At 33.1% G+C, this 23,557-nt stretch overlaps 1 protein-coding gene across 3 annotated transcripts in view; it reads right to left on the minus strand.

The window, feature by feature from the left end:
* TBCK (TBC1 domain containing kinase) overlaps positions 1-23,557 on the minus strand; it is a 218,959-nt gene that overhangs the window by 52,671 nt on the left and 142,731 nt on the right. For all 3 annotated transcript variants that reach the window (XM_047090612.1, XM_047090614.1, XM_047090613.1), the window contains exon 23: positions 15,708-15,883. In XM_047090612.1, the coding sequence (XP_046946568.1) occupies positions 15,708-15,883 (176 nt within the window). The remainder of the gene's footprint in view (positions 1-15,707; positions 15,884-23,557) is intronic.

Here is a 23,557-nt window from a genome sequence, read left to right on the forward strand (position 1 = left end):
AAATACTTTCTTGGTATTTTATATTTAACTAAAATTTATTTTTTTTAGCTTTGGCTAGTAAATTTTTAGTAATGTTTCACTGCTCTTCAAATCTAGTCAATTTCTTTTTTTCTTATTTTCTCTCAAAATCTTAGGACTTCTCATTCCATGACTTCTTACAGTAAATCATCTAATGGTGAGCTAACTCTCGTTTAAACTAAAGGTTTGGCAGTGTCTGATAGGACTGATACTTTCTACATAAGTAGAAATTAGAACAGACCCTAGACTTAAAGTGGGCTCTAAAAGCTGAAATATAATAAAAAGACAAAGTTCAGGAGTCAATAGTCATTGCCTATCTTTGCTTCCTATGAATATCAGAACATGTTGAAAGACATTTGACAATATATTTAAGAAGTCAGAACGCATACTTTCATACATGATGAAATTTACTTCTCAAGATAAAACATAGTGAAATATTAGAAAACACTGCCATTAAATCTAGATGTAAGATAAAAATATCCACTATTATCACTGTTACTCAACACTGCTCTGGAGAATTAGATGAAGTAATTAATAGAAAGATATAAGATGTATAAAATTGGGAGGAAGGCAAAATTATCATAATTTTCAGATGATATATAACTGGAAAATCTGACTCCACTGAAAACTATTACGAGAGAACATTAATATGTCAAATAAATGATGATAATGAAAATTTATAGGTGCTTACTATGTACAGCAGTGTAGTACATATATTAACTCATTTAATCCTCTCAATAATTCTATATAATATTATCATCTCTATTTTATGGTCAATAAGGACATAGGTCACACAGCTGGTATGGCATAGGTGGGATTCAAAAACATGAGCCTGTATTCTTAATTGCTATGCAAAACTATTTACAAAATCAAATGGTTTGTAAAATCAAATATCACAATTATAATAGATAATTCTATCAAAAAATATGCAAGAAAACTTTAAAATGCCACCGAGGACCTTAAAAAGAAGATAGGAAGATATACCTTGTTTTTGGAAAAAATAAAACTCAGTATCATATGTCAATTTTTCATACTTATTTGTAGATTTAATTCAATCACAATACAGATATGATTTTTTTTAGGAGAGGGAGGAAAAAACCAAGCCAATTCTACTATTCATGTAGAAACAGTGGCGAATGTGTGATATAATTATAATTTTAATAACCTCTTGGTACTGGAAAATAAATAACCAGAATGAGTTGAATATAATTGAAAAAAGGATTCAGAAATAGACATAAATACATGTGAGAATCCATTTTACCATAAGGTGGGGGGCTAGTTGGAACTATTTAGTTTATTTAAGTAAATAAACATGTTACTAAACTTAATTCAAATATCTATTTGATAAACATAAAAGTTTAAAATCTATTAAATCAAGTCTGTCAGGACTCTAGTTATGTACTCTTTGCCAAGTGTTTATTTTATTTAATTTCTGTAGGATTTCTAAACAATAATCGATAATTCAGTTACATGTTTTCTGGAATAATACCGGCTTAACAAGGGTTTTTAGTTGCTCATTTTGGCTTTGGGGGGAATGAAGAAAGAATGAACCTTTAGCAATGATTCTCTAGCAGATGTGAAAATGCTGTAGATAAAAGCGGCCTTCCCTTTTTTCATTATGCACCTTACATTGTTAAACTCTGTGTTAGCTTCTATATAAATCAGGTCATCAAACTGAACTTTTAGTAGTAAATTTACTTGTAACATGGCCTATTTATTTATTTTGCGTATTTTATAGGATATCCTGGAAGAAAAGCTGGAAAAAACAAGGGCATTTATACTCTGGGATTGTGAAAATGATTAGACTCACTGAATCCTGTATATAACAACTGTGTCTGTTGTTGCTAGCCTTTCAACAGAACTGTGCCAGAATCCATTTCTCTTTAAATGCCATGGAATGTCATTGATACATGAAATGACACCCCTGAACTTTGAGGATGCAGAAGGAAGATCTCAGTGCAAGACCCTAGTTATTCATTAGCAAGTTGGAATTGGGCTATCTGTGCCCATCACTCTTCATGAAGAAAATATATTCTATATAGACTTACTGGTGGAAAAACATTTCTACAGGAGCTGTCTCAAATCACTACTGAATTAAATCGGGCTGCAAAGGAATAAATACTGTAACCAGCATAACCTTCCTAGCAACTGCAATATGGATATGCTAATACTATGTCAAAGCATCATCCTGATGTCTGTACGGAAGTGCCATTGTCTCAGATCAGATCAGCTGCGAGCTTGGGCCAATCCTAAGTAGGATACTCTACTCTATATCATGACAATTGTTATTTTCATCAAAGATGACAATAATTCATATTTATTTTCTTCTTTTGTGTTTCCCATCAATAACTCTACCCCCAACACTTTTCCTACCTACAACTTCTAAATATCTCTTTTTTCCTTCTCAAGACCCTTCTCCTCTGCCCTTGCCCCCAATCTTCCTTATTTCTTAACACAGTACACTCTAGAAATTTCTTAGTGCTCATTCAGTCATTGTATGATTTTTATCTGGCTCTGGAAAATTTTTTCTGTTCTTGTTTTCACCTGCTGTGTTTATAGGGCACGGCTGTGTATGGTAAGCATTCAGAACAGGTTTGTGCATACTGAAATCTCCACATTCAGAAAAATGGCATTTATTAATTTGATGACTTAAGATTAGAAAACCCAGGCATTTCTATAACTCAGAGGAAACAAACACCTTTACTATGTAATGATGAATTTTGATTTCCCAGGATAACTTTACCAAAAAAAGGATAGTAGTAAATGTTTAAAAATAGTGACAAGACATGTAACATGTGAATGTTTCAAGCTTCAGACAGCTGCAGTGAAACGATTAGATTTTTTTTAATGAAAAAAATATGAAGGGTCACCGAGAAAAAACTATGATAAACATCGTTGATTTATAGTTTCTTGACTTGGAAATAAAGAATTATGCTTGAGTTATTTTGTTACATTTATTTATTTATTCTGTTTCATTCCACAAAGGATTTGAGAATTTGAGTCAGCTTACCATTCCAAACAATCATGTTTTTAACTCTTCCTGATATATTATTTCCATCTACCAAAATAGTTTTCTGGTGTGCTGAATTAAATTACACCTAAAACTTGGAACTGATATACTGTGGGAAAGGAAGTTTACATAAAATGATAATAATCTTGCTACTCTGGACTTAAGCTCATTTTAAATAACATTTGAGACAGGAAAATGAACAGCATGCTTGTAATGGGGGCAAGGCTGGGGTGTTCCTGATCTTCTTTGCCTTCATCTGAACTGAAGATGTGTTCTCAGCCACCTTTCCTCAATTAGTAAGCTATTTTGAAAAGATGTGGTAAACACTTATAAAATGAGGACTGTGAAAACCTCTCTGTAACTGCAAAGCCCTTAACAAATTAAATCATCGAATGCTTGGAATGCACTAGATGCTCAATAAATGTTTGCTGAATGAGTAAAACATAGTCAAAAGTCTGTTAAAATGAAGAAGAAAAAATGAAAAGTAAAATTATATATATTTTTAAAAATCATTATCTTTGATCCTGACTTTTCTTTTATCCCTTCCAACCTTTCTCTCGTTTCTTTACATTTCTTCTCTTGAAAAACTGTCCCTATTTTTCAGTTTTCAGAGGGATAACATTTTGTCATTTTCAACTCCTGATGGTTTTCATGTTGTAAGACAACCGTGTTTCTGTGTTTATGCTCAGACAGTACTCCTATGTTAATACCCTGTAATTATTACTTCGATCATGATGTATTTTCTGAATTGATTTACTAGGGTTTAATTTTACTGATTTCAAGTGGGTAAATACCACAAAGTGTTAGCAGGGAACATAAGCCCCTGCTAACTTTTTGAGTTCTGGATACATTTCTTACTCTAATTTATTTCCACATGAATGGCCTTTGAAATTCCATTGTTGTAGGTCTGATAAGGAACTGCTTTCAAAAAGCAGAACAAGAAGGTGTGAGGGGCCAGAGAGAGATTTTTAAGCAGTAAAGACAAAAAAAGTTCCGATACTGAGTAGGCTGATTGCTGAGTAGTGAAAATAGGTTGTGGCTTTGGTTCATGAAAGGTAAGTCAACTTGACAAACGAGGTTAGACATAAACAACAAGAACACAAGTAAATTGGTATAAAAACACACAAAGAATCAATACAAAAAATAACACCATAACCATAATTATGACTGTTTTATCATTTGTTTTTTTCCCATTATGAATGCACATTTATGTTTACCTGCAAAGTCATGAGAACACTGTATGTATGTGTCATGTTAAGAATCACCTGAAGACTTTAAAACCTAAATTCCAGGAGCTAACCTTCAGAGATTTGATTTAGCAGATATGGGATGTTTGTGGAGTCTCAAATATGCATTTTTATTAAGTATTATAAGAGACTTTGAAGACCATTCTTCAGATACGTTGTCTTATAGGAAACAGAATAAAACACTGGTTAATTTGAATTAATTTTGTGTTAATTCACTAAAAAATATTATAAGGTACTATTTATTGATATGCCAGGTATGATAGGCATTAGAGATACAGTGGAAAACAAGAGATAAACATATAATATATAAATATGTAATTGTAAATACAATGCATTCTATGAAGGAAAATTAAATAGTATGCCTGATAAATAAGGAGCTGTGACTAAGCAGGAGAGTGCTTTTTTCAACTGAAAGTTAACTGTTATAACCTTATTTGTGGTCATTAATTCAACTAAATACACATATGTTGAGAACATACTATTCCTCAGGCACTGAATTAGGCGCTGGGGGCTCAAAGAGAAAAATGGCTCTTTCATTATGTATTCATATGTACATAATGTACATATGAATGTATTCATAACGTATTCATAATTTAATGTATTCATAAATTATTAGAGAAGAAAGTATGTTATTATTTTATTTATTAATAAGTTATAATGCATCAAGCATTATGCTAAGCAATGAAGACACAAACATGACTAAGACACAGATCTTACTCTTCAGGATTTGTTCTAATAAAGGAAATGAAGGCAGATATAGATAACTTAAGGTAGAAATATGTATGGGGTATTCCAAAAATTGAAAAAAATCTAAAGTATAGAAAAATATGAGGAAAAGATAATGATGGAGGAATTTGGTAAGGTAGGCAAGGTTCTTATAAGATCATGCAGGGTCTTGTAGATAATGTTAAGAAATCTGAATTTTATCATAATAATGAGAGGAGTCTTCATAAGAATTTTGGTTAAAAAAGATTATGTGGAGGGTAGGCCAGAATCCAATATGGCTGGTGTCTTTCTAAAAAGGGAAATGAAAAATTTGGATACACAGATAGACATTCACAGAGGGAAGTTGATGTGAAGACATACAGGGAGATGGCCATGTGACTGGAATGATATTTACAAGCCAAGGAGCACTAAGGAGTATTGGCAAACACCAGAAGCTAGAAGAGACAAAGGATTCTCCCCTTTAGCCATAAGAGACTGAATGGATCTGCCAACATCTTGATTTTGGATGTTTAGCCTCCAGAAGTGTGAAATGATGAATTACTGTTGCTTTAAGCAAAATGATGATGATGATGATGATGACGATGATGACGATGATGATAAAGATTAGGCTAGTTGAAGTTTAAAGAAGAGAGAGGAACAAAAATGGATTCAGGAAATTACTGTTAGGAAAGATGGCAAGCTTGATTAAAGTGATGTCATGAGAGAGTGAAGTTAATAGTATTTATGAATAGGGCTTTTTGACTGCATTTGGAATGAAAGGCAGGAGTCAAGTATGAATCTAGATACTGACTTGAACAAGTAGGGGAATGAAAATGGTGGTTACTGATACAGAGAATGCTGGAGGTTTTCAAGGGGAAAAATAAATTAGGTTTTGGACATGTTCAATTAGAGGTTGCTTGTGAAACATCCAAGTGGAGTGTTGAGTAGGCATTGGATATAAGAGTCTTCTAGAGCTAACAAGAGAAGCTGGAGCTGGAGGTAATAACTGGAAGCCATGGTAACTATACACTGCAAGTATAGAAGACTGTGTAATATCTTTCTTGTGAGAGAACAGAAGGAGGACGACCCAGAACACTGAGGAATAATACCATATTTATACAGAATCCCAAGGAATACCATATTTAATGACATAAAAGGACAGGTGGAGACAGTGAAGGATAATGAGTGGAGGAGACAGAGAAAAAAGGAGATTGGGTGTAAAAAAAACTCAGGAAAAATAATGTTTGAAAAATGAGAAGAGTCAACTGTCCTGAAGGTTCTTAAGAGATCAAATGAGATCAGGCCTGAAAAAAATAACTTGTGATATCTGCCAGGAAGATGGAGAAAGCAGTGCATGGAGAAAGAGTGGAGAAAGTGTATACAAGACAGGTGTCATATAGGGTGTGTGTGTGTGTGTGTGTGTGTGTGTGTGCGCGTGCACGTGCGCACATAATGGAATAATTTAGCCATGTAAATAAAAAACTATTGTAGAATGGTAATATTCTCTGTCTTTAGATCTGCATGTAATTGAGACAATAATGTGATAATCTTGCAATCACTTATTCCTTTTTTAAGGATGTAAGGACATTTATCACCAAAAATTTAAGAATTTGCCCAGGAATTTTAATTCATCTCTCAGGTATAAATAATGAATTGAATGATAACTGAATAATCTGGTAATGTCCTAATTATGGTAAGTGGATTAAAATGTAATGACTATTATAAATGATAAACAGAAGATTACATGTGAAGAAAACAATCAGCTGTACTATTAAACACTAAGAAATAACAAATAATAGTAAGCCTTTATCCATTAAGCTTCACTTTCTTTAGTATGATGGGTAATAGATACGCCTTTATGTAATTTTATCCTAAATAGTCCTTGATGAAGTATCCGACTCTGATGTCAGTTATTCACTTCCTTAACTTTAGAAACAAGTTCTCATTAGTTCTATCTAACTTGGAGGAGTTCTCTCTTTGACTAACAGAAATAAAAACCTGACTTAGTTTAGAGAGAGATTAAAAAAAAAATCTCTGATGATCAGCTCTGCTTAGGAAACTACTTATATAAAGATTCTCTTTTTAACATACAGACTTCAGAAATCTTGCTGATGTAATTATTGTCCTCTGAACTAACTAAGACATTCCTTGACAAAGACTAAGAATTTCCACTAACACCATTCTTCTCAGTACAAGGGCTCAAAATTAGTTAAAATAGAGAACTAATAAAATTAACTGAAGTTCATAGAGTTCAAGGATATGTCTTTCTGGCTTTGCCATTTCTTTTGATCTTCTCTCCTCCTTCAGCAACTTATATAGCCTTATTTTATAAATATGAAGTTATATATTTTCCCATATGATATTTATGACAGAGTACAACATATTTTTCAAAGGGCAAAAGTCAATATAAAATGTAATAAAATGTAATAAAAATTAAATATGACTTGCACATATAATATGATAGTATCATTAACAAGGAGGAAGGATTTCTGGTAGTCTTAGACTGTAGAATTCCAGAAAGGTGTATTCAAGGTAAAAGATGGTTGGATGTATGATTAGAATAGCTACATTAAGTTCTTAAAATATAATTTCAGGTCTGTGTACTTAAGAATTCCTTTATTTTATGTGAATAATTACAACTACCCAGCTTCTTTTAACTCCTAAGAATTTAATATTCATAAAGTTACAAGTTGTGTATTATTGTGAAATCTTGGTCCCTACATACCTAATACACCAGAATATTAGTAGTAGAACTCCACAGTGTTGCAAATTCTCTTGTTAGCAGAATTAATGTGACCAATTCCAGTGAATGGACTCTTTACCAAAGTTCAGTATGCATTAGAAAGAATAAGTAAAACAAAATTAGGTAAATATAAAATATTATTTTTATTTTCCATACACCTTTTATTAGGGTGGTGTTGAAACTGCTCATGGTGATAAAAAAGGAATTCTTGATCTCCTTTACTTATTTACATAAGTAAGTATATCTTTCAAAGGCTCACTGAAATAAAATGAGTTGATAAGGATGATCAATAAATATCTAATATATGTAGGCATTATGAATGTGTTGAGAAAAATATCCACTTTAGCTGTATCCCATAGGTTCTGATATGTACAGTTTTCATATTATTTTCTAGATACTCTAGAACTTTCATGGAATTTTTCCTTATCAGAAGAATAAAAAGTTGTTTAATTTTTTTGGCTTGTTTATTTTTATGTATTTTTATCTTATTTTTTAAAAGTTTATTTATTTTGAGAGAGACAGAGACAGCAAGAGTTGGGGAAGGGCAGAGAGAGAGGGAGACAGAGAATCTCAAGCAGACTCTGCACTGTCAGCAAGGAGCCCAACACGGGGCTCAAATTCATGAAACCATGAGATCATGACCTGAGCTGAAACCAAGAGTTGGATGCTTAACCGACTGAGCCACCCAGGCACCCCTGCTCCTTTATTTTTAATTTCCAAGTAGTAAGAAGTTTTTACTTTTATTTCTCTTACTTTCCAATTTGACTGACTAATGATTTGAAGAATGTTGTCTGTATTATTTGCAATTCTTAAAATTTACCGAAATTTACTTGTAGCCTAAAATGTTTTTGTTTTTTTTTTTTTTTTTTTTTTTTTTTTTGGTGAAAGCATTATGATCACTTGAACAGGTTTATTTGAGTACATATGTATAACCATATCTTTTTTTTTTTTTTAAATTTTTTTTTTTCAACGTTTATTTATTTTTGGGACAGAGAGAGACAGAGCATGAACGGGGGAGGGGCAGAGAGAGAGGGAGACACAGAATCGGAAACAGGCTCCAGGCTCTGAGCCATCAGCCCAGAGCCCGACGCGGGGCTCGAACTCACGGACCGCGAGATCGTGACCTGGCTGAAGTCGGACGCTTAACCGACTGCGCCACCCAGGCGCCCCCAACCATATCTTAAAAATAACATCTGTGGGTGCCTGGGCGGCTAAGTCAATTGAGTGTCCAACTCTTGATTTGGGCTATGGTCATGATCTCATGGTAATGGGTTGGGGCCCTGAGCATCATTAAGATTAAGATTGCTTAAGATTCTCTATTTCCCTCTCTCCTCACCCCTCCCTCACTCATGCATGTGCACTCTCCCTCTTTCTGTCTCTCAAAAAACAAAAACCAATCTGTCCAACAAGTATTATACAGATACAGCAATAGCAGTGTCTTTTTATCACATGTAGGTAGTAGCAATACGAAGACTTAAGAATTGAAGGACTTGGATCTATTTTGCAAAAGCTGCTAACTGATTCTATGATATTTTGAATCTCAAAGTGACAATGGAAGACAGTAGCAAAAGTACAGTGTAGTAGCTTTCACTGTGGTGATCCTATGTACTATCAAAAATAATCTAAATCTGACAAAAAAGCATATATAACCAAACAGAAAACAACAAATTTAATTCTAAAGATGGCCTTTGAAAAAACACTCACATTCACAATAGTTTCATTGGATTCAAGAGATCTAATGCCTCCAATATAGTTTTTCTCTAGTGTGACTATAAATTTGAGGAACTAAAAATCACACATATAATCCTATTGCTTTCTAAAGCTAATATTAAGATTGAGTCAGCAGCAGTTTGGTTTTTTTGTTTTTAAATAAATTCATCAACAGTTCAATGGTGGTGATAAGGCATGGTGAAATATCTCAGTTGAGGAATTGTAAGAATTTCCCACCTTCCCCAAATCTTATGGTCAAAGCACTAAGTTATAATGCTCACTCCCAATTAATGTTTACACATTTATCTTAAATATCTACACTTAAAATGTAGATTGGTGAAAGGATAGGAAGAAAAGATTGGTAAAAGGTATTGACAATCCATAAATTATTCATATATCTTAAACTTCGGTGGTGGGAGACACAACTTTTGTTACACATTGAGAAACACTATACATATATTATTCCTCTACTCGCAGGGAAAATAATGTCAAGATGAACTTTCATAGCTTGTATCACAAAAATTTTCCCCCAATATACAAAATTATTAATTTAATGCTGAGAATATATTTTTTCCAACCTTAAATGTTCCCTTGAGTGTGTAATTTTTCCATTCCTCTCCCATTCTTCTCTCCCCATCCCAATTCCTCTATAGTTTAATTTTCAACATGATAAATGTCAAAATCCACCTATTTTCAACCTACTAGTTCATTTACTTATTATAAGTAGGAATTTCAAACTACATTGTTTAAAAAATTCATTTCATTCTATTCATCAGTTACACACACACATACATATATACATATCTTTATACAAATCTATATACTTATATATATTGAAAGAGATTTACACATAAATTTATCTAGCTATGTATTTTTTTAAATTAGTAAGCTGTGGTCAGAATTGTGAAGTAGAATTTTAGCTATTTAAAGAAAAGTTGATGGGAAAGACATTGGCACTAGATGAAATAATTCTTTTGGCAATTCTTTAGTGGTTTCCAGATCAAAATAGTATTAAAACTAAGAAGTAAAGGTCAGAATGAAATCTTAAACTAAAATTACTGAGGTAAAAATGCCAGAATGATTCCTTCTTTGGAGAGCCAGCCTCCCTTTCCCTTACTCCTGCCCTTACTGTTTGTAGTGACTTCTAAATGTAAAGTGATAGTAATAAAGCTAGCTAGCAATGCTGAGCAGAAATAAAATACCAGAACATCTCTTTTGTACATATTATTCAGATATAGAAGGTTGTCATAAAATTCTTGGGTAAGTTTTCAAAGTTTAAACATTTAATCCTTAAGTATTAAAACATGCAATATTAATTGTTAAAGTGTTGAGTGCTTATTATATATTAGAGACTGAACTAGGCACTCTGCACATACCATTCTTAAAACAATTCTGCAAGGTAGGAATTATTATAATTATGCTCACTTTTACAAATAGGAGATTAGAGCAATTATAAAAATTAAAAGATTATAAAACCAAAGGAGCAGGGTGAAATTTAAAACCAAGTCCATTTAACAGCAAAGCTCATGCTTTTTCTAGGGGTCTACTTCAGGAAATAAATATGATAGATGCATGTATAAGTTAATGTTAACTAGAGTTTTCTTCCTATAGTTATTTTCAAGTTTCCATTCTACTAGTCAGAGGGCAGTTTGTATTTTGATTTTAAAAGGCCCTGTTGGGATGAGCACTGGGTGTTCTATGTAAGCCAATTTGACAATAAATTCTATTCTTTTTAAAAAAGCCATTTTTTATCTGTTTAGATTCTGACATTGATATATAGTATATAAATCTGAATTGTGATTATCCTAAATTTAGTGAATATGTTTTTATAGTGCATGCATACATTATTTTTTTGCATCTACTTTCTATTGTATTAAACATTTAAATCTGAACCAAGAGGGCTTCAAATAAACAATAGGATGGAAAAAGGGGACAAAATTTCAGATAAAATGTAAAAAAAATTAAAATATTTTGAAAAAAGAATTATATAAATATAAAAATCAGACAAAATAGATACTTTAAAAAAGGATTCTGATAAAATAAGTATGGTATTTTAGATGGGCAATTTTAAGAAACCCATAAACTCATATAAAAATTGACTTAAGAAGAATGAACAATCAAATACTCCCTAATTAAAAGACAACGGGCTCAGATGGTTTTATAGACAAGTTTTACTGCATCTGTAAGAAATAAAATCCCTTTCATACAAACTGATTGGACAGTAGAAAGAAGGAGGGAGAAATATAATCTTAATATTAAAGACTAACAAGGACGGACTGAAAATTATAAATTTATCTCACTTAAAATTCAATATTAGCAAATCAAAATAGTCAGTATTTCTTTTTTTTGTAGTGACCTGCTAGAGTCTATCTCAGGAATGCAATTATCATAAATTTTAATAATGTTATACATTATTACCTTAAAGGAGGAAAATAGATGATCCTAGTCAATCCTCACCAGTAGAATAAACATCTGATCAAATTCAACACTCATTCATGGTAATTACTCTACTGTGAGAAAAAGAAAGGGAAACTTTTCCATATAGAAAAAGAGGGGAAATTCATCACCCAAATACAGTAGTTATCAAAAACATCAAACTTAATGGTGAAATTAGAAGAATTTTTATTAAATTCAAGTATTAAAAAATCTACCCACTCTTCTAACTTCTAACTTACTTCATACTATAGGTCTTGTTCAATGCAATAAAACAAAAAAAAAATCAAAGATGTATTAATAAAAGTAGTAACTAGAAAGTATGATTACATCAGCTTCATAAGCATCCAAGAGAATCCACAATCTATTAGATTTAAAAAAAAGAATCAATTCCAAAATACTTATTTACTCAAAGGAGTTGAAAATTTTGTCCACACAAAAATTGCTCATGGATGTTCATGAAGCTTTGTGTATACTTGCTAAAACTTAGAAGAACTAAGATGTTATTCAGGAGGTGAATAGTTAAAAAACTGATACTCCAGAAAATGAACCATTATTCAGCACTAAAAAAATGAGCTATCAAGACATGAAAAGACACAGAGGAAACTTAAATGCATATTACCGAGTGAAAGAAATCAATCTGAAAAGACTACATACCGTATGATTCTAACCCTATGACATTCTGGAGAAGGAAAAACTATGGAAACAGTAAAAAGATGTGTGTTCCTAGTGTTTGAGAGAGAGGGCAGGAGGAATAGGTGGAACACAGTGTATTTTTTAGGGCAGTGGAACTATTCTGTACACCATAATGATGCATACATGCCATCATACTTTTGTTTAAACCCATAGAGTGTACAAGGCGAAGAATGAACCCTAATATAAACTATGGACTTTGAGTGATAACAATTGTCAAGGTAGGTTTATCAGTTGTAACAAATGTACCTCTCTGTGGGGGATGTTGATAATGGGGAGACTATGGATGTGTGGGAGCAGGGAGCACGTGAGAAATCTCTGAACTTACTGCTCAATTTGGCTATAAACCTAAAACTGTCTAAAAAATAAAATCTATTAAAAACATAAATCAAACAAGTTTGCTAACTATACAATGAATCTAAAATAAATAATAATCTTTCTATTATACTGGTAATAACTACAAAACATAATAGCATAAAAGATATTATGTATAAAACAATATAATGTATTCATTATGATCAACTAACAATCTCTAAATCCATATGTTAAAATTAATTTCTACCTTTCAACCTGCTTCTCCTACAGTCTTCCTTAATCAGTAAATGAAAACATCAAAACACTATTCTTCTAGTCTAGGCCCCAAATTCTGGATTTATCCTTGATTCCTCTATCTATGTCTCATAATCAATCAGCACAATCTCTTGGACTTGTGTTCAAAATATGTCTGATTACTTCTCATCCCCTCCACCGCTAGACCTTTGGATACAAATCACCATACTTTCTCCTGGGTCTCCATTTTGCCTTTGTCCTTCTATTGTCTCTTTTCCATGCAGTAGCCCAAATAATCCTTTCACACATAAGTCAGATAATGTCACAAATCTGCTCAAAATCTTAGAACAGCTTTGCCTCTCATTTGGCATAAAATCAGTTTTTGGAATTGTACAAGATCTTACCCACTGATATGTCTCTAAGTTTATCACTTTCCACTCCCAACTTCACTCATTACATTCTATACATAGTCTCCTTACTGTTCCCCTGTAAAGTATGCTACCTGCACTTGCAAGATGGCACATGTCAGTATGAGAGTGACTCATAATGGATATAGAGTTTTATTTTGGGGGTGATGAAACTATTCTGGAATTATACAGTGGTGACAGTTGCACAACTTTGTAAATATTCTAAAAACCACTGAATTTTACACTTAAAAAGGGTGAAATTTATGGTGTGCAAATTATAGTTCAATCAATTAAAAAAAACACACATCCTATGTTGTCTTAATGACGGGGGCTCAATTTTGGTGTTAGTATTTACTAGCTATATAAACTATTAATCCCTTTCTGGGTTTAGTTTCATGCTCTTATTATGAAATAGGGATAATCATACTTTGTTATAGGTTCCTATGAGGAGTAAATGACGTGTCTACATTTAAAAATTCTGGTATATTTTTAAGGTGACACCACGTATTCAGATATTATAATTCCCTTATACCTTTATTTTTACTTAATTTTTACAATTCCCAGCTCAGTGTTATCTTATTAATTTCTATACTTCCTCACCTTCCCCTTCATTAAATGCCATTATAGTTACCTAAAAACTGCTCATCTGCCAAAGGATATCTTTCTAGTATGGAGATGTGAATTAATATTTTTCTTATATGAAGAGGATATGTTTTACAATTTCAAAAGAAGAAAGGTACAAGTTTTTATATAGAATCACTAAATTTAAGAGTTCAAGCAATCTTACAGGTCATGTAGAACCACCCTTAGTGATAAGTGAGCTCTTGTACCAAATCCATTAGTTGGCGCTAACATCATCTGCTGGGGGGAGCCTGGGCGGCACAGCTGGTTAAACATCCAACTCTTGCTTTCAGCTGAAGTCATCATCTTGTGGTTTGTGGGTTTGAGCCCTGCATGGGGCTCTTGGCTGTCAGCATGAAGCCTGCTTGGGACTCTCTCTCTCTCTCTCTCTGCCCTTCCCCCACTCACATTTTCTCTCTCTTTCTCTTTCTCTCAAAATACATGAACTTAAAGCAAATGTATCTGCTGGAACACTCCCAGTGTTCAAGAATTTATTTCTCTTCGGGAGGCTCAGTCTACCTTTGGAAAACTGTAATGCAAATATTTATTACTAGTGTAGGTTCTTATTCTAGTTTTATCTCTTAAGATAGTTTGAAGTATCTTACCATAATTTTTCATACATGTATTCATATAAATGTTTTCCTCTTTATTATCTATATTTCTGGAAGCAGAAACTGTAATTACTTAAACTACTTTGTATTCAACCACAATCAGAATCATGTTTATAAGTATCTTTAATAAATACAATTATGTCACAATGGGATAATGTGAAAACATGGATTCCCTCATATTTTGGGAACATGAAAAATCACAGAAAGAGCAAAGAGGTGAAAATCGCAAATTCTTGCAAAAATATATAGTTCTAAAAATATCTAGGGACAAAATCTATTGTTTAACATATATGAAAGAAAACTGAAAATGTTTTATCACTAAAATGTTACTTTTATAAAGGTCAGAGCCTATCCTATTAAATTTATTAAGGTATCTAAAAAACCCTATATACATATTCAATGAAATTTAATTTCATGGAAATAATTAAGATATTGTAATATTGGAATTTTTGAAATATATGAATTATTATAGCTGAAAGCTTAGTCAACTATATTTATAAAGCCAAGTATTTAGAAAGAATAATAATGTTGAAAGAGCTGATTGGCATAGCTTTTCAAAATGGTATGTATATATTTTTTGGTCAATCAGCAATTAATAAGTACATATTATTATTCTTACATATTAAGAATATATTTTTCTCTATTTTTCTTTGTCTTTCTCTATTTTTATAATTCTTCCTTTTGCTTCTGTAATCCTTTTAGTATATGACAAGTTGAGACACTGTGATTATACAGAAAAAATGTGAAACTTTCTACCTGAAGGAATATGTTAATCTTAGTTATAAAACTAAATACACACAAAGGTTTTTTGAAAGTTGCGTAAGTACAATCATACATAAGAGAATATGTATGTAAAAGGGACATAAGTGATAATATTATTATGAGCAATAATTATGCTACACTGTATTTTTAACATCCATCTTCCTTTAGAGTTTGTAAATTAAATTTCCAAATACATACCAAATCTGTTTTCGGAGGATCTGGACACTCAGTGGAGAAAAAAGGTGTTGAACTTCTGACTCCACTGCTATCAGAAGTTGGCTTTGGAGGTTGAGCATGCTGTCTGTAAGTAGCACTTTTAGGAGTCCAACAAAAAAGGTTGATTGATTCTCGCACACAGCGTTCAATGTCAATTTCTATATAGAAAAATTTTTTAAAAAGCCAAACACTTAGAATTTGAATTGCTACATTTATATAAAAAACACAATCTTTCCTTAATGTATATATCCAATATGGCTAAAATGATAACCAATTAGAAAAGATGTGAGTGAAACTATAATGGAGATAATAATCAGCATATATATGACTAGAATGGCAGCAGTATTTTACATTATTGTATATATACATATATACATACATTTATACATGTAAATATATTCATATATTTCATGTGCGTTTTATTTGGCATTATCTACATATATACACACATACATACATACAATATATATGTTGGAATATTTCAATATATCATTATTTAAACATCATGGAATATAACACATCTTATTTAAGAATCTGCCTCATTCACTCTAATAATATTCTCAATTTTTCAAAGTAAAATAGAGGTTGGAGAAGGGAAGGCTGCAATTAGGGAGCAGATAGGCAAAAGATTCAGATCACCAGGACTTCTAGTGAAGTATACTAAAAGTTTTATTTTCATCTATCAAAGGAGATATAAAATAAGCAGGAAAAATTTATTAAAATATCAATTCTCAATTTTAAACAATTTTCTGAGTTAAATGAAGAAAGGCATAAGTGAAGTTTCATATATAGAAAAATTAAATGCACTTGGTTAAAATGATAAAAAAGGAAACATTTTCATAGAAGATTTTCTTTTCTTTCTCAAATCTGAAATTCATGCATCTTTGATACAGAGTTAATAAAAATAGGAAGGTTATCACACTCCAAGTTATTGTTTGTTTTGATGGTACCATAGTTCTTCAGGAGGTCAATATTCCTGATGTGGAGTAAGCTGTTCCCATATGGAGAAAGTGGACAGTGCTCGCTTTGGCAGTACATATACTAAAATTGGAGAAAGTGGACAGACCACAGAAAGGCAGTAGAAATTCAAGAAGTTGACTAAGATCAAGGAGTTTAGCATAGGCTAGCTTTTCCCTTTCTATATTCCTAACATTAGTAAATGGCAGATATTCTCATTTTCTTTGTAAAAGTCCAAGTATAGCTTAGGTAAGCAATGAAAAAAAACCATACTTCATGTTTTAAATTACAAAGGGATAAGTTCCCTATTTCTCTTTTTGAAGCAAGGAACTTATACATAAGGGAAGAAGAACATATGTCTTTTAAAAAAAAATCTATTCTGCTGCTTCCTCTACCTCCCCAAATTAAAACTGGGAAATTTTTATTTTTTTTATTTATTAATTTTTTTACTAGAGGGAGAGAGAGAGAGAGAGAGAGAGAGAGAGAGCAAGCATGTGTGCTCTGAGGGAGGAGCAGTGGGGGGAAAGGGGGAAGGAAAGAGAAAGAGAGAGAGAGAGAGACAGAGAGAGAGAGAGAATGAATCTTAAACAGGCTCCATGCCCAGTGCAGAGCCTGATGCAGGGCTCACTCTCACGACTGTGAGGTCATGAACTGAGCTGAAATCAAGAGCTGGATGCTTAACTGAGCCACCCAGGCACCTAGGACATATGCACTTAAGTCAATTCTGTGGATGGTACATTTGCAATTGCCTACTTTTGTAGGGAGGAAAACACTTGGAGCAGTAAAAGAGAAATGAATACTTAGTGAGAATCTATTACATGAGAAACATTTAATTCTTACAATGATTCTTGTAGAAAGTTATTGTAATCTCTCATTTCTACTGAAGATGAAGAAACTAAGACATAAGGAAACTGAGTGATTTAATATGGTAAATGTGTTATTATGAGTAGAATGTCCGAGGTTTCTAAAGGGTTAAAAAGCATCTTTTATTTCTCAATTCATTTAGATTTGGTGTATGGACAGCAGGCCCGGAAAGACCAGTTACTCAATTAAGCATTCCTTTATCTGCTATTAGTGATGTTTACCAGATTCACAGTTGGTTACTTCCATGGCTACACAAAGAGGTCAGGTTTCATCATCCCATATGCTCTTCCTAACATAAAATATATTTAAAAAAAAACAGTTAAGCATGTTTTGAGACATGGGTCTATTTATTTGAGCAATGGTAAATACAGTGAAATATATTTAAAAAAAACCCTATAACATGATCAAGTTGACACTTCTTCCACAATAAGAAGAACAAAGATACCAATTGGAATAAAAATCAAAGTTCAAGATGGGTTCTCTACTCAACTTAAGAAGGAAGAGAGATGCTGAATTCATTTTAGAAAAATTCCAGTTAATATGTTTAAGATAAAAATTTGAAGCTAAAGAGAGAAAACCCTGTCATTTAAAAAATTTGATCCATTTAATACCATTTAATCGCCAAAAAAATTTTTTTTTCAGACCATAGATTTTGCATAAGTGGTGCTTGAATCAGTCTGACACATCTGTTGCCCAGTAGGAGCTTGAAGTTATGTCAATGATCCAGATTAGGGGTTGTAATTCAGTCATTAAATCACTAGCAATGGAAAAGTCAGTTGTATCTGCTTCCAACACACCCTACCAGTACCATAAAAATTTTACAGTGAATCCTGAGAATTTACTGGCATCCACCCTAATGCCACTCCAATTATTAGTACTGGCAGATATCCCATTCTCCATTCACTTAACCCATGTCACCTCTCCATCTCAAAATCCCTCCAAAGCACTTTATCATAACCAAAATATTATGCAAAAAGTACTCTGTAATTGTACCTCAAAATATGCAACTATTCTTAAAAAGTAATATTATCTTCTCCTGGGACACAACTTTTTTTTTTTAATTTTGCATTGTAATTTTAATATAATGCATTGTGAGTAAAGCACGTTCCCTGGATTATGGTTTCCCAGGTTTGATTCTAAGCTCCATGAGGAACTTTGTGACTCAGAGAAATAACTCCTCTAAATCCCGATTTCTTTGTCCTCATGCAGTACTATCATATCTCTCAGAAAGACTGAACTATGTCCAAAATAATAAAACACATCTCATATTTCATTTGGGCCAGAAGAGGTGGAAAATACCTCTCTCCTGAAGACCTCTGTTCTCTTGCTCTAGTGGCTATGAGCGGCTTCCAAGATCTAGTGAACAGCTGTTGTCCTGGCATTTCTCTTTACTATCATCTAATTCCCTTTGGCTCTCCTCTATATTTAATCTTTAATTTGAAGGGCAAGACATTATTTACTCTTTCTTGATTTACTCCATCATTTTGGTGGAACTCATTTTCCAGTAGCTTTTATGAAAGCTATTAAAAAATATATCTTTTAATATATTTATTCTGTCCTTGACTGTTGGTTGGAGTAGGCAGAGCACTCTAGGGTTGAATTTTTTTCCTTCAGTTATGAAAAATAGTGCTCCATTGTCTTCTGAGAAGTCTGATATGATTCTGAATTGAAATAATTTGTATGTGATTTTCTCCTTTTCTGTAAACTTTTAGCATTCTTGGTGTTCTAAAAATTCAAAATGATATATGTAAAAGTGTGTCACTTCATTATGCTAGGTATTTGATGGTCCTTTTGTAATCCTTCACTTACAGAGAAAGTTCTTGTTTGAGGTCTGTGATGCTTTCTTTCTGTTCTTTCTTCTCTCTTATTAAAGAAATCTTGAACACCCTGAGTTGGATTTCTAATAATTTTGTCTTTTCTTCTTACTTTCCATCTGTATTTTTGTTTTATTCTCTGAGAGATTTCCTAAGCTTTATCATCTAACTCTTTTATTAGAAAGCTCACTTGCATTTCCACATCATTTTTAATTTCCAGTAAATCTTTTTGTTGTTACTTAAAAAAACTGATTTGTCATAGTTGCAATATCTTCTTATAACTATCTTTCTTAGTATATTCTTTTATTCAGTTTGCTGGTTTGTGTCTTTTAGTTAGAGGTTTTCTATAGAGATTTGGTGATTTATGACTACATATTTAAAAAGAATAGTATTGAAAATCAAATTGGAAGTTTTGTATATGTGGAAAGGTCTTGGTGACTGGTAGACTGACTGTTGGGTAACTTTGAGACACGGTCATTTGTTGGAAGACGCCTAAATAAGGTATTTCTCCCTCTGGGGATGTTCCATCTCTCCAGAGAATAATTCTCTGTCTAAACTAATCTTTGCCAGCATTGACCATGGAGGAGTGTGGGGGTTCTAACTACATATATTCCCTTACTTCTGCTCTCTGCTCTGTTATTGACTCTGAGTCTCAAGATACTTTGATTCTAGGGGTGCCTGAATGGCTCAGTCTGGTTAAGCATTGGACTTTGGCTTTGGTCATGATCCCAGGGTTTGTGGATTTGAACCCTGCATTGGGCTTGCATCAGGCTCTCTGCTGACAGCATGGAACCTACTTTGGATCCTCTGTCCCCCTCTATCTCTGCCCCTCCCCATCCTACACTATCTCTCTCAAAAATAAACAAACATAAAAAAAACAAAGAAGAAAGATACTTTGATTCTATTACTCCAAAGAATACCCCTCCAAATTTAATGTTCACATGGATATGTTTTTTGTATTATTTGCAAAAGTAAATATATTTAAGTCACAAACAGTGAAGACTTCTGTCTTTACACCAATTTCCCTCCATTACACTTCATTTTGTGTTAGGCAACATTAGAGTGGCTAGGGGCACTTTGAGATATAACTAAGAATAAGCTAAATCAGGAATAGTTACATAATTAGTTTCATTTAATGGGATATGGTTTTGTGATTTGAAGTCACTTTAGGGTATTGACAAAATAATTTTTTTAATGTTTATTTTTGAGAGAGAGAGAGAGAGAGAGAGAGAGCAAGTGGGGGAGGGGCAGAGAGAGAGGGAGACACAGAATCCGAAGCAGGCTCCAGTCTCTGAGCTGTCAGCACAGAGCCTGACATGGGGTTCAAACTCACAAATTGTGAGATCATGACCTAAGCTGGTCGGACGCTTAACCGAATGAGCCATCCAGGCATCCTGACAAAAGATTTTCTCCTGGATGAAACTCTAGTCAGGTTTATTTACATCCTTTCTTGACTATGCCTCAACTTTGGCTTATAAAGACTTGTCTCCCAGCCTCTGTGGGAAGGTAGGAACCTACCTTTGGTAAGTGCCAATTAGCAAACCTAGATGGGTTTCACATGGGCCAATGCCCTCTTTCACACTTCTGTAAGTTTTCATTTTCCTGAATCTTCTGAGCCCCCTACTCACCCACCCTCCCCACCTATTCTCTCATTCTTCCTTTAAAATGCTCAGTTACCTCTGTACAAAATGAAGTTCAATTCATGTTGGACTCTTATCTACTGTAAGAGTATATTACTTAACTAGGATCTGGCTTTGTTTATGTTTGACAGTATAGAAAAGTTGCTCTAGAAATGATGTCCTGGAATATTCTTATCACCCACTATATAAGAGCAGAGGTATAATGTAAAATTATGTGTCCCAGCATGAGTTGTTTATGGGTAGGAGAAATGGTTGAAATATACACAGCCAAACATCAGGCTTAAGCATTCTTCCAAACATTAAAATGTAAAATTGTAAGCAGAGAATCTGGTTCCCATTGATGTCTGATCAAAAGAGAAATGCTCTCCTTTTAGGAATATGCTTGATAATGTTACATATACAGTTATAAGTGCATCATTAACTTTTTTTCTTTTTTAATAGGAATTTCACAAAATAGCATTTCTGTATTTATAGGAAAGAAATCTGCAGCACCACAACAGAGGGTATTATCTGTGTTAAGTCACATGTCTTATGCATTCCCACTATCAATAATAAAAAAACAAATTTCAACCAACACTGCCAGTGGAAAGACTGATTTTTTTTTGTATAGAAAATATGTACAATTATTGTCATGTGTAGAGATAATCAATGAGTATGAAGCAAAAAAGGAGGAAAAAATACAGAGGTATCTGACATTTAATAATTAAAGTATTATGTTATTTTTCCTTTTTGTAATTTGTCATGATCTCTTTGCTCGTTCTCAATATTTTTTTAATGGTCTAATTTTGTACTGTAATTTATATCCTCTTAAATTTCTCCACATTGTTTAAGCTTCAGGCCCACAAAATCTGGCCATTTCCCTATCTTACAGTCTTCTGTTAGGTGGCAGAGAAGACACGTGGCTAGCAAGGTGGGTGCAAAGGCTGACAGAGGTGGGAGAAATGAAACTACTCCTTACGTGTACATTGAACTAATTCCTCTGTTTTTTTCTGCCTCATTTTCATTCACTTTCAATTCGTGAGACTTTGGTGCTCTGCACCAAGAACTGCCTTGCTTCTTGCTATTATTCTCTTTGCAGGAAGGTTTCAGTTCTCTTTACTTTTTATTAAGGGAGTTATTATTGATGTAATTGTGTTCTATCTTCTAAATATTTGTTGCCGTTTCTTGTCTACTAGTGCGCTTCTTACATTCTCTTTGTATTTAGGATTATACTTTTTTTCATTCCCTTACTGTTTTGCTTTAGTGATGTTTCACAAGGCAGTAGGGATAAACATACATGTACAATTTGTCATTCTTAATTGGAAAGGTCTCAAACTTTAAAGGTTCTGGTTTAAAAGGGGTGGGAATGAATTTAGGAGATGAACATGGTGGGCTTGAAGCCTCACTCCCTTGGTCTAGCTCTTGATCTAGTGGCATTTAAAGTATTTACTTAGAAAGTGGTATAATAATAATAATGGTATACTGGAAAGAGCATTAACCTGGGAGGCAGCATGATCTGCGTTTAAATTTCAATTCAATGACTTACAAGTTGTATAGCTCTGGCCAAACTCATTTTTCTGTTTTTTTTTTCCCTCAATCATAAAATAGGGATAATATAAAACACATGAAAAATTTTAGCACTTCAACTGAAATATTAAAAATCATAAGCCTTAGATCCCAGTTAGTCCAGGATCTTGTTTTAAACTCAGTTAAAATATAGGTTAAATTTCTATTTTGCGCTTGGTAGATTTCTACTTAGAAAGAGATTGCCTTTTAAGAAATATTCTTTTCTACCTTTCAAACTCTAAACATTTGGAATGCTATTTAGTGATATAAAGAAATGGGCTATGAAGCCATAAGCAGACACGGGGCAAAAAGTCTGAAAAGCCTGCATACTCTATGATTTCAACTATATGGCATTCTGGTAAAGACAAAAGTATTAAGACAGTAAAAAAATCACTGAGTGCCAGGGGAGAGTTGGGTAAAAGAAGAGTAGACAGAAGGACTGTATAGTTGCAGCACAGGAGATGTTTAGGGTGGTGAAACTGTTCTGTATAATGCTGTAATGGTAAATATATGACATTACTCACTTGTCAAAACCCACAGTACTTTTCAAGACAAAGGGTGAACCTTAATGTAAACTACTGACCTTAGTTAATAACAATTTATCAGGGCCCTTGGGTGGCTCAGTCAGTTAAATGTCTGACTCTTGATTTCGGCTCAGGTCATAATTTCACAGTTTGTGGATGTGAGCCCTGTATGGGGCTCTGTGCTGACAGTGCAGAGCCTGCTTGGGATTCTGTCTCTGTCTCTCTCTCGTTCTCTCGCTCTCTCTCAAATAAAATAAAGTTAAGAAAAAAACATACACTCCTTTAAAAAAATTTAAAAAATATTACAAGGGAATAGAATTTGGGAACAATTTTTGCACAAATAATAATGCTTTTCTCCTGTGTTCCTTCTTCAAGAATTAAATAGTATAAAGTGAAGGAGAAGAAGAAAGGAGAGGGAACTTATAAAGATTGAATGTTACAAGTTATTTATGTATTTTTAAAATATTAAAAGCTGGGTGCCTGGGAGG

This window comes from Lynx rufus, unplaced genomic scaffold (genome assembly GCF_022079265.1).
Source record: "Lynx rufus isolate CCGP_SWC_20201006 ecotype Redwood Valley unplaced genomic scaffold, mLynRuf1.p SCAF_3, whole genome shotgun sequence".
NCBI classification, from domain to species: Eukaryota; Metazoa; Chordata; class Mammalia; order Carnivora; family Felidae; genus Lynx; species Lynx rufus.